This window comes from Xyrauchen texanus, chromosome 45, assembly GCF_025860055.1.
Source record: "Xyrauchen texanus isolate HMW12.3.18 chromosome 45, RBS_HiC_50CHRs, whole genome shotgun sequence".
Classification (NCBI taxonomy): domain Eukaryota; kingdom Metazoa; phylum Chordata; class Actinopteri; order Cypriniformes; family Catostomidae; genus Xyrauchen; species Xyrauchen texanus.
Genome location: NC_068320.1, coordinates 21061948 through 21072368, shown reverse-complemented (window position 1 = coordinate 21072368; position 10421 = coordinate 21061948). Strand labels below are relative to the sequence as shown.

Genomic DNA, 10421 nt, shown 5'->3' with positions numbered 1-10421 from the left:
TGAACAATCAAGTATTTGTGACATGATTGGTAATTTTATCATGAAGGAAAACATGTTGCAAAGTATTCTCTGCAGATTCATAATCACTGTATGATTTTGTTTTTGTTATGCATTAAGATTTGACAACATGCATTTGACAGAAGGGTTATTCTATGCAAATATCAGTATTTCAGTCTTCTGTATAAGATAAATACTGCAGTCACACTGCCAAACATTTATTCTACACAACCGTATTACAACAACAGACTAAATGAAAAATGAGCATCTGTAAATCATTTTTACAATAAAGAATGGCAATTACAAAAACAGTTTTCTTTATTAAAATGCTGAAACTACAGAAAAGAAAAATGTGCAGATTTTCAATATCCGCAACTGAGACTGTTTTCTGCAATTACCATGACAGAGCTTAACAGAGGGACATTTCATTTGTTTTGGCAAATATGCCACTCTTAAACAATGAATGTCTGTCACTCTCTGCATATATGCAGTCACAATTGAGTCTGCCTGAACAGCAGGACATAACAATCACTGATCTGGGTTTATATCAAACCAATAACAGACTCTAGGCTTCCAGCACACTTGGAGGAGTAATATATTTCATCCATAGGCAGAAATTGAGTGAGTCCAGTGCTATTCCCCAGTGTCAGCAGGCAGTCTCTCTCTCACTCACTCTCTTTCTCCAGCACCTGGATGTTGGCCTTTCTCTTCCTGTCTCCAGGTAGTATAAGTTTCTCTATAGTGGTCACATCTTCCTCCGAGCCGTCTTCTTCAGATGATGATGACGACGACGACGAAGACAAGTCATCTTCATCACTGCTGTCTGAGTTCTCCAGCTCAATAAGAGCCACATCCTGCAGGATAAACATATTTGGCTTCAATTTAAGATATGTGCCTGCAATGGCATAGATTTGGATTGAACACTGGGGGTTACCTCCCCCTGGATCTACTCCCCTGTGAGTCTTATATTTCAGGAAAAACTACTACAGAAAGTTTCCTTACATCCTGTTCATATCTGAATTTCCAAGAGACATAATTGCCTTTATTTTACCTACCATTTCAATGACTTTCTCTGCGTCCTCCACACTCTCAATGTCGAAATAACCAGCAGGGGTTTCTTCCATCTGATGTCTCAAAGATTCATTGGCTTGGGCGATTTGGGGAATGAAACTGTGCAATCTGTCCAAAACTACCACACAGAAATAAACGTACACTGTCACTTAACCAGTATACCAGTAATGCATATTGAGTACATGTTATGTTTATGACATCAATAATGACACATATGATCATGAAATATAGGCCTAATAACCTGCACATTCAATTCATGACTAAAACATACCACTAGGTCTGGGCACCCTCTGCGTCTGCAGTGAAGGAGCACTTTTAGGCTTCAATAGAAGTTTCTCGTGGATTCCTACAGATAGGAAGAATATATAAATGAAAACAAACTTAATAAATGTTTCTGTAAGCACAGACTTACGGAACCAATCACTCCTGGTCCGAAAGTACATCCGCACATGAAATAATATCGATGCAAAGCAAGAGATGTAGCTTAAAAGCCTGAAATATACCGTTTTCACAAAACGTACAATACCTTTTCCAGTGCCACAGGAGATTAAATCTCTTGAAGAAGTTTTCTTAATGTTGCTTTGTGTTTGAGCCATATTTAGATGTGTACACACTCACTACATTGAATCCACGTGTGAATTTACACAGCACATAACAACTTCCGCACTCATGAATCTGAAGCGTGTTTAGCGCCCTCTAGTGTCATGGATGTAGGTCTTATAGGTTACTTCAATTATTTATGACAGTTTCAAATGTATTTATTTTGCTTAGATTACAATAAGTAACTTAACTTAAGTTTCTTTCATTATCAATTCGTTTTCTACATAGCTAACATTTGTGAAAAAGCTCAGATTCAGAGTAAGTAAGTAGTAAGTTTGTGTGGTTGAATTGCTATGTTTTTCTATTTAAATTGTGTTTACATCTTAGCTGATGTTACTTGGGTTTTCATATGGCTCTGTCTGTTCTGAAAACCTGACCCCAGTGTGACCTGACAGGAATTTATGCTGCCCTGCTTGTCTGACAACATCATCTGTCTTTTATTCAGAATTTAACCACCGCTCAGGGCAGAAATGCCCCGGATGTTTAAAACACCAGGGCAAAAATGCAGCTGTAGTGAATTTCTTCACATTTTATATTTTTAATTTATGATTTGATATATTATTCTATTCTAGGCCTGTCTAGTTCTACATGTAGTGCCTCTGCAGACAATGTTATAACCTGTTTTTGATGTCAAACATTGTAGATGCTGTCTCAGAGAAGAGTTGTTAAATGTGAATATAATATAAGAGGTTTTGGATTTGATAGATAACAACCATAATTGTTCACATTGAGAATTTATATTGATATAATTGTATGATGTGTGTTTTATATTATTTAAAAAATATGCAGTCATAAAGGTTCCAGGGGGCAAATATTGCTCTAAAAGGTATAGTTCAACCAAAAATAAAAAGGATATTTTCTTTTTCTCACCCTCATGCCATCTCAGATGTGCAGGACTTTCTTTCTTCTGTTGAACACAAACAGAGATTTTTAGAAGAATATCTCAGCTCTGTTGGTCCATAAAATGACAGAACTTTGAAGGCCAAAAAAGCACATAATGGCAGCATAAAAGTAATCCATATGACTCCAGTGTTAAATACACATCTTCAGAATTAAAATGATAGATGTGGGTGAGAAACCGATCAACATTTAAGCCATTTTATACTATAAATTCTCCTCCCTGCTAAGTTGGTGGTGATATCCACAAGGAATGCGAATGTGAAAGTGTAAGTGGAGATTTATAGTAAAAAAAAGTACTTAAATATTGATTCCACCACATTATTTCTCACCCACACCTATCATATAACTTCTGAAAATATAGCATAACAGATGGTGTAACAGTATTTGTGTGTGTGTTTTGCTCATCCATCATTGCAAAACTGCTGAAAAAACTCTACAACAAATAAATACATTTATCAAATAACCATTCGTAAACTTCCTAGTTCATTCTCAAAGTTGTTACTTCTGATGATGTCTAGTTATCTGAAACAGAGATGTCAAAACTCCGCCCTGTTTTGGATACTGGGCAGGGAGCACCAGCTCATTTGCATTTAAAGACACACACACACACACACACACACACACACACACACACACACACACACACACACACACACACACACAAAACGGCTCGTTTTTATTCCTACCCAAATAATGGCATTTTCAACATGTTATAATAAATTATCTGTAGGGTATTTTGAGCTGAAACGTCACAGATACATTATAATTTAAATTATATCTTGTGAAAAGAGGCATAATAGGTGCCCTTTAAAATACATATAAGGATGTGCTACTGTCTTATAAATGTGTTTAAAACATAATAGCTTACTTCTAGTATTTCAGTATTAGTATGTTAATATAATTGATTGTAGATTGATACATTCATATTCCCTACTCAGATTATGCACTATTTACTATACATTAGTAGTCCGTACTAGATTTTGTAGCGCATACTACATATATGCACACCACACAGCACACCCTGAACTCTTATTTTGAAATATGCGCTCGCTTCCGCGACTGTCGCAGTGCACGCAGTGATGACGCGACGGTGCTGTCATTACCTGGTACAGTCCAGCAGAGATCATTGAAGCAGCGTACCTCGCCTCAACTGAACTGAAAACACCTCGGTAAATACATTCTTTTATGATCATTTTACCATCCATGGTGATCGGTAACATATTTAACTTATTAAACGAAGCTCTAGTCTCATTTGACTTGGGTTTGAGTCATTGTATTAAGTGTTTTTTTTATGATGAGGCAGCTGGAGAATATTTTTTGTTTTGGGTTAATTCCTATGCACAAGTCCATATGTGCTTATAAAAAGGTCTTGACGCATATTGTAATCCGTTTATTACGGATCTAGATCATGTAAACTTCACATAACTGGCATATTTGTTAGTATTTCCTAGTTTTGTTAAACACATGCATAATACATTAAAATGTATGTTTAGATACTTAAAAAGCATAACAATCTGCTGATTTGTGGAGATTAAGTGCTTTTTAAGATGCATTTGTTTCTCTACCTTAGTTCTGAGAAGTTTTGTAAACTAACAGCACTGGATTTACTTTGTTTACAATATTTATACAGGGGTTAATTTGTTGTAATTAATTTGGTATGATGAATTTATTCCAGTATACATACAATCTATTCACACTTAAAGAAGTGTAAAAGGTAGCTCCATGTGTGGTGTGTCTAGTAACTGCTCTTTAGGTTATTAAAGTTTAGACTGTACTAAACATTTGTACAGTTTTCCAATTGTTTGTGAATTCAGCATCTAGATCAAATGGCTGCTGTTTGCAGAGTACAAAAGCACATAATGATGGTGTTGACATTTCAATGTAATCAATGGATCATCAAAACAATAAAAGTAAGGGAAAGATTTCTTTAGTATGAACAGTCTCACTTTGTATTCTCCAGGTCACTGTGAAACAAGCAGATCTTCTTCATCGCTGCTATGGACACAACCTGCCTCTTCTAGTGATCTTTTGACCCTCTCAATGTCTGGAGGGCCATGAGCCCACCCATCTCCAGTCTACATTATGAGCCTTCGAACCACAGGGGGCGCTGTACTCAGCTCCCTTGGCTCTAGTCTGGCATCTCAAGCTGGAGGATCCTGGAGCTCTCTATCATTGAGGCCCATACCTTGCTTACTTCAGACCATGGTACCTTCTGGTTACACTGCTATACAGGAGGAACGGCTGGCCATGGTGGACCTCAGCATGCCCAAGCCAGAGATCCTAAAAAATGGCTTCCATCGTGAACCTCGCCGCCACTCAGATCGCAGCGGCCGAGGATCCGTCAGCCTATCCGATGCTGGAGATGAACGCTATGCTGAGACTGAACTCATGCTGCCCGATGGCAGGCTTTCAGGAGAAGAGGTGGATGAGGAAGAGGAGAGTGAAGAGGAAGGACAGCAATTGACCACCAGGAACATGCCCAAAGAGTCGCCACTTGCCATGGCACTGCAGATACTGGTGCCGTTTCTCCTGGCTGGGTTTGGGACGGTGTCAGCCGGAGTGGTGTTGGATATAGTACAGGTGAGCTTCTGAAAGATGTATTTATTGGCATTGGTGAATTAAGATTACAGGTGACTACCTTAAAACTCAACAAGCTATATTAACCCAAAAGATAGAATTCTGTCATTATTTACCCACCTTCTTGTTCCAAACCCGTATGATTTTCTTTCATCCATGGAACACAAAGGGAGATGTTAGGCAGAATGTTAGGGACTGACTGCCTCAAACGATCCCTTAAAATGAATGTTAAAACAGGTTTATATGTTAGGAAAGATCCATTTCAGTTCCAGCATAGTTTTCAAGAATTTTCCTTCTTGAAAATCTATCCTCTTTTTTTCGCTAAGCATTGGGAAGCATTTAAGAACATTACAGAGATCTTCATCCTGGTTCCTGCTCTCCTGGGTCTGAAAGGAAACCTGGAGATGACTCTGGCATCCAGACTTTCCACAGCGGTTAGTATCCAAACTGCAACACATGACAGATGTTTTTAATGCTCATACCTATGCACACAGTCTGCTGTTTGCAGATCAACATAATTATATCCCAGATCTGTTTTGCTTCAGTTAAGGTGTCAACACAACATTTAGTGACTTAGAAAAAATTGTCAGTTGCTCAACAGTTGTTGCTTAATTTTACTCCTCAGTGTAGACTTGTAAACTATATATGACTAGCTAGTCTGTTATTATGGTCACGACTGCATGGGTATCTCGAAATCCATTTGTCTTAAGTGAGGAACGCATACAAACAGTCTCTAAAGTTAACATGAAATCAAAATCCAATGCATTTACTTTCTTAAGAGATGCCCCTGGTCTTATTGTGCATGTTTCATCAGTGCATGTTATTCTAAAGGAAAATACACAATGTTTATCAAACTCTAATAGAAAGCAACAGTGCCGTTCACTTTTTTTTAGCCACCTTGTTTCCGGAAGTATTTTTCCCAGTAATTTTTTCCCATAGGGATTTCATGAAACCTTTCATAAAATGGTTCAAAGCCATGAATCAAACCAAACAGCTTCAGTGTGATTAACAACATTACAAACTTTGATTTGAAGCAAAAAATAATTTGAAAACTGGACAAAAAGACAAAGATACAAGACGTGCACTTAACGACTTTATTCAGGGAATGAACTAAAATTGCACTGTGAATGACATAATCGAATGAAAACTGATCATTTGTTTTTAAAACTGTTTGAGTATAGAAACTACAGGCTGGCCCAAAGAAAACGGGACCACTATGTTTGATTGCTCATATCTTAAAAATGCATAAAGTTGTTTGCAAGATTTTTGGCGTTCTTCTACAACTTGTTTAAACGACAAAATTATATCACTGTGAGCAAAAACTTGATAAAAATAAATAAGTAAATAGTTTGACCCTAAAAAAATGGCTAAAGAGAAGCACCTAAGTTTGCTGCCATTGAAAACTTAGCTAAACTATTTATTTTATTGGTTTATTTGTCGCAAGATGTTGTTCACGATAACGTCAAGGTGATGTAATTTTGTTGTTTACAAACGTCATAGAAGTACACCAAAAATCGTGCAAAAGCCTTTATGCATAATAATTAAATGATATTATGCATTGCATATAGCGAATCCAAAAGTTATTTCAGTTATTCACCAGAAATTCCAACATACCGTATATGAACATGATTGTTTTTAAGTTGTATTACGTGGATTGATGGCTTCAACAAAAGCATACACCATTGATTAGCAACCTCTAAGCTCACTGTAGGTTTGTCAGTAAAGGTTTGCAAGTTTTATCTTTAAACAAATCTTTTTGCCTATGGAAAAGGTGAAAAGATTATTTTCTTCTGGAACCGCACAGGCCCAGTGTAGATGACTTAAATTACACAAGCGAATTCATAACTTGTAGTGAAGGAACTGCCCTGTTCTCTGGGCACTGGAGTCTCTGCTGCTATCTGCTGAAAAGGCGATTTAATTTATTTTTTTTGTTAGATAGTTTTTCAGTCCTTTGCTTCTCTCTTGCCTTGATTCAGCTCACACAGTTTGAAATCTAGTGTTCTCATGGCAAATGTGTCGTCCCCCCTCGAGGTGAAAGAATAAACAAACCCCGGTGGTGTGGAGTGAGATGAGGAGAGTGCCTAAAGTACAGGCCTTCTGTTCACCCTCACACAGCTGGGGAGAAAAAGACAAACACACACTTCATTTCAAACTGAGCTGCTCTTTACGGAGCCTGTTGCTCTCAGATGTCTCTCTTCTCTACGCTGCTGCTTCACATTTACATTTAAATTTTTTTATTTAAGCACACGCACTTGTGGAGTCTGCCATCTTGTTAAACTGTGAACACAGATCCATTACAAACATTATTATATTTGACTTAGATGGCGTTTTATTTCTTTAGTTTATTGCTGCTTTTTATAATCATGTCCTATCTTACTAGTTTCATTTCAAAATTCATCACCCAGAGTTCATTTGGTCTTTTGATAAAGGGATTGTTCAACCAAAAATGAAACACTGTCATCATTTACTCATCCTCATGTTGTTCCAAACACATTTGTCTTTCTTCCATCCTTGAAACACACAAGGAAATGTTTTGCAGCATGTTCACCATTCACTTTCATTGCATCTTTTTTCTGTATAAAGTGAATGGTGACTGAGGGTAACATTCTGCCAAACATCTCCCTTTGTGTTCCAATCCAGAAAGAACGTGATATGGGTTTACAACAACATGAGTGTGAGTAAATACTGACATTTTTTATTTTTAGGTGCACTGTACCTTTAAATAATTTTTGTTTTTTTTTCTATTCATGATTTTCTCGATTTTTTGCTGTTTACACAGAGGAAGAAAATAATTTTATAATGCAAATGTAAGAATAATAGGTTCTAAGAATAGGCTTAGTTTTATATTATATTTTGATTTTGTAGTGAAAAGACCTGAACATGTTCTAGCACAAAGAAATGCTAGTAAATGCTCATGAAATGCCTTAAATATACTCCATTAAATAGCTTGAATTACTTACAGAAATGTAACAAACAGTACCATGGTTCAAACAGGGTTTTTTATGGTAACATGGCAAAACGATTTGTAACTTGGAGTATCATATAAATTCCATTAATATGGCAATCATTCTGTGCTATGGTACATATCAAAGTACCATAGTATTACCATATAGAACCATCACTTTACCATTGTACTGCCACAGTATGTTTTTGGCAAGGGGTGACTGAATGGAAATGGAGTGCGAAAGTATAAATTGTGTTCATGAATCTTGTCTTCCTCAGGTGAATGTGGGGAAAATGGACTCACCCATAGAGAAGTGGAATCTTATTATTGGAAACCTGGCACTGAAACAAGTAAATATTTATTTGGTTTTTGCCCAGGCTTACAGTACATGCACAACTCTGCTCTAAAAACAGAAGCAAATGCAGGCTGAATTTGCATTAGCAGCTTTGCGGTTTTAAATACTCTCACACAATTAGTTTGCATTGGGCTTTTACCTGGATCAGAGACCTTACCAAGATGACGGTTTCGATGTTTAACTAATTCAAACTTAGAAAAGTGCTCTTCGATGCTGAGAATGTGCTGTTTTTGTGCAGGTGTTATGTAGACCAAAAGTCAACTTGTGACCTCATGGACTCCAGAAGTTTTATGCAAAACCTGATGATCCATGTTATCAACATGATCTCAAAACGTCCCAAAGAGCGTTTTGTGTGATTCAGTGGGCGCAAAGAAATCAGACTTTTTGTACAACGGCTTTAACATGGTCAATGTCACAAATTTGCTTACATTTAATAAGTGATGTATAATGATAGATAATCTCGTCAATGAAATCACTGATGAAATCACTGATTGAGGATGCATCATGACAATAATCAAATTATTTTATTAGAGCATACTATTGGAAGAAATATGATGAGCATTTTTTTTAAGCCTATCTTTTATGTTTAAATTAAGAAAATGTTTATTGGGGGCCTGGGTATTTCAGCGAGTATTGATGCTGACGACCACCCCTGGAGACATGAGTTTGAATCCAGGACGTGCTGAGAGACTCCGGCCAGTTCTCCTGAGCAACCAAATTGGCCTGGTTGCTAGGGAGGGTAGAGTCACATGTGTTAACCTTCTTGTGGTCGCTATAATGTGGTTCTCGGTTGGGCGCATTGTGCATGGAGCTACCACACACGCTATGTCTCCGCGGTAATGCGCTCAACAAGCCACGTGTTAAGATGCATGGATTGACTGTCTCAGACACGGAGGCAACTGAGATTCGTCCTCCACCACCCGGATCGAGGCGAGTCACTACGCCATCAGGAGGACTTTGAGAATTGGCCATTCCAAATTGGGGAGAAAATACCCAATAATAATTTTTGTTTAAATATTCTATTAAAGTTTGGTCTGTTACCGTTTGACACATGTATTTGTCATTTTGCACATAATTATCAACTAATGGATATTATTTTCTCTGACTAAAATTATATGCCATTTAGTCAGAGTAAAACTGACTTAAACGAATGAATATGATATTATTGACATTTAAAGTCATTTTCATCGAAAGACTAAAAAATATGACAAACAAAAAACTGTGTAAAAATGAAAGAAAATGAAACAAAGTGTATCAAAAATGCTTTATTAACATTTTCCAAACAAAGCCTTCCACAGTATCTCTGTAACATGTATATATGCACATTATATGTCTTATATATCTTACCTAGTGTTGCCTTTTTTCTCTCTCAGGTGCAGGCCACAGTTATTGGGTTTCTGGCGGCTGTAGCGGCCGTCATATTGGGCTGGATTCCTGAAGGAAAGTTCCAGATCAGTCATGCAGTGCTTCTCTGTTCCAGTAGTGTAGCTACAGCTTTTATAGCATCTGTACTACAGGGTACAAACTTCAGATTATACATTAATACTCTTGTATGTAGCTACCAGAGCTGTGGTCTGAGATAAGTTAATATTTTTAAAGGGGCCACATTCTAAATTTGAATATTTGAGTTTTTTTGTAGTTCCACTTATAATGTAAGTCTAGGGTGACCATATTTTGATTACCAAAATCCAGGACACTCAGCCCGGCAATGAGATACTCAAATGATACTCGAATTTTACTCAAAGATGCCTTGTTAATTTCAATACATGTAAAGTAGGCTATGCCTCTGTATGGATAGAAAATTGTTATTACAAAATACTATCTATCAAAGACACAAAAAAGACGTCTCAAAAAAGACGGACAGGACGTGAAAACAGGACATGTCCTGGTAAAACAGGACGTTTGGTCACCCTATGTAAGTCAATGTTTTTTTGTTTTTTTCATGATTTAGTTTTAAATGACCACTCTCTGTCTGAC

The 10421-nt window shown here is 37.1% G+C and overlaps 2 protein-coding genes and 1 long non-coding RNA gene across 4 annotated transcripts in view; 1 reads left to right on the top strand and 2 right to left on the bottom strand.

The window, feature by feature from the left end:
• Positions 1-654: 654 nt before the first annotated feature.
• nopchap1 (NOP protein chaperone 1) lies at positions 655-1752 on the bottom strand. The gene is made up of 4 exons (XM_052118502.1): positions 1595-1752; positions 1340-1414; positions 1053-1186; positions 655-851 (listed from the first exon to the last, which is right to left on the bottom strand). Exons 1-4 carry the CDS (start codon positions 1662-1664, stop codon positions 663-665), a joined length of 468 nt encoding a protein of 155 aa, XP_051974462.1. The 5' UTR covers positions 1665-1752; the 3' UTR covers positions 655-662.
• Positions 1753-3490: 1738 nt separating this feature from the next.
• Positions 3491-10421, top strand: part of slc41a2b (solute carrier family 41 member 2b) — an 83385-nt gene continuing 76454 nt past the window's right edge. For both annotated transcript variants that reach the window (XM_052118521.1, XM_052118520.1), the window contains exons 1-5: positions 3491-3737; positions 4529-5148; positions 5472-5579; positions 8368-8439; positions 9818-9962. In XM_052118521.1, the coding sequence (XP_051974481.1) occupies positions 4651-5148; positions 5472-5579; positions 8368-8439; positions 9818-9962 (823 nt within the window). In that variant the 5' untranslated portion in view covers positions 3491-3737; positions 4529-4650. The remainder of the gene's footprint in view (positions 3738-4528; positions 5149-5471; positions 5580-8367; positions 8440-9817; positions 9963-10421) is intronic.
• Positions 5025-9900, bottom strand: LOC127637451 (uncharacterized). Its single transcript, XR_007969751.1, has 4 exons — positions 9792-9900; positions 5498-5592; positions 5266-5360; positions 5025-5156 (listed from the first exon to the last, which is right to left on the bottom strand). It is a non-coding gene; the product is annotated as an uncharacterized LOC127637451 (long non-coding RNA).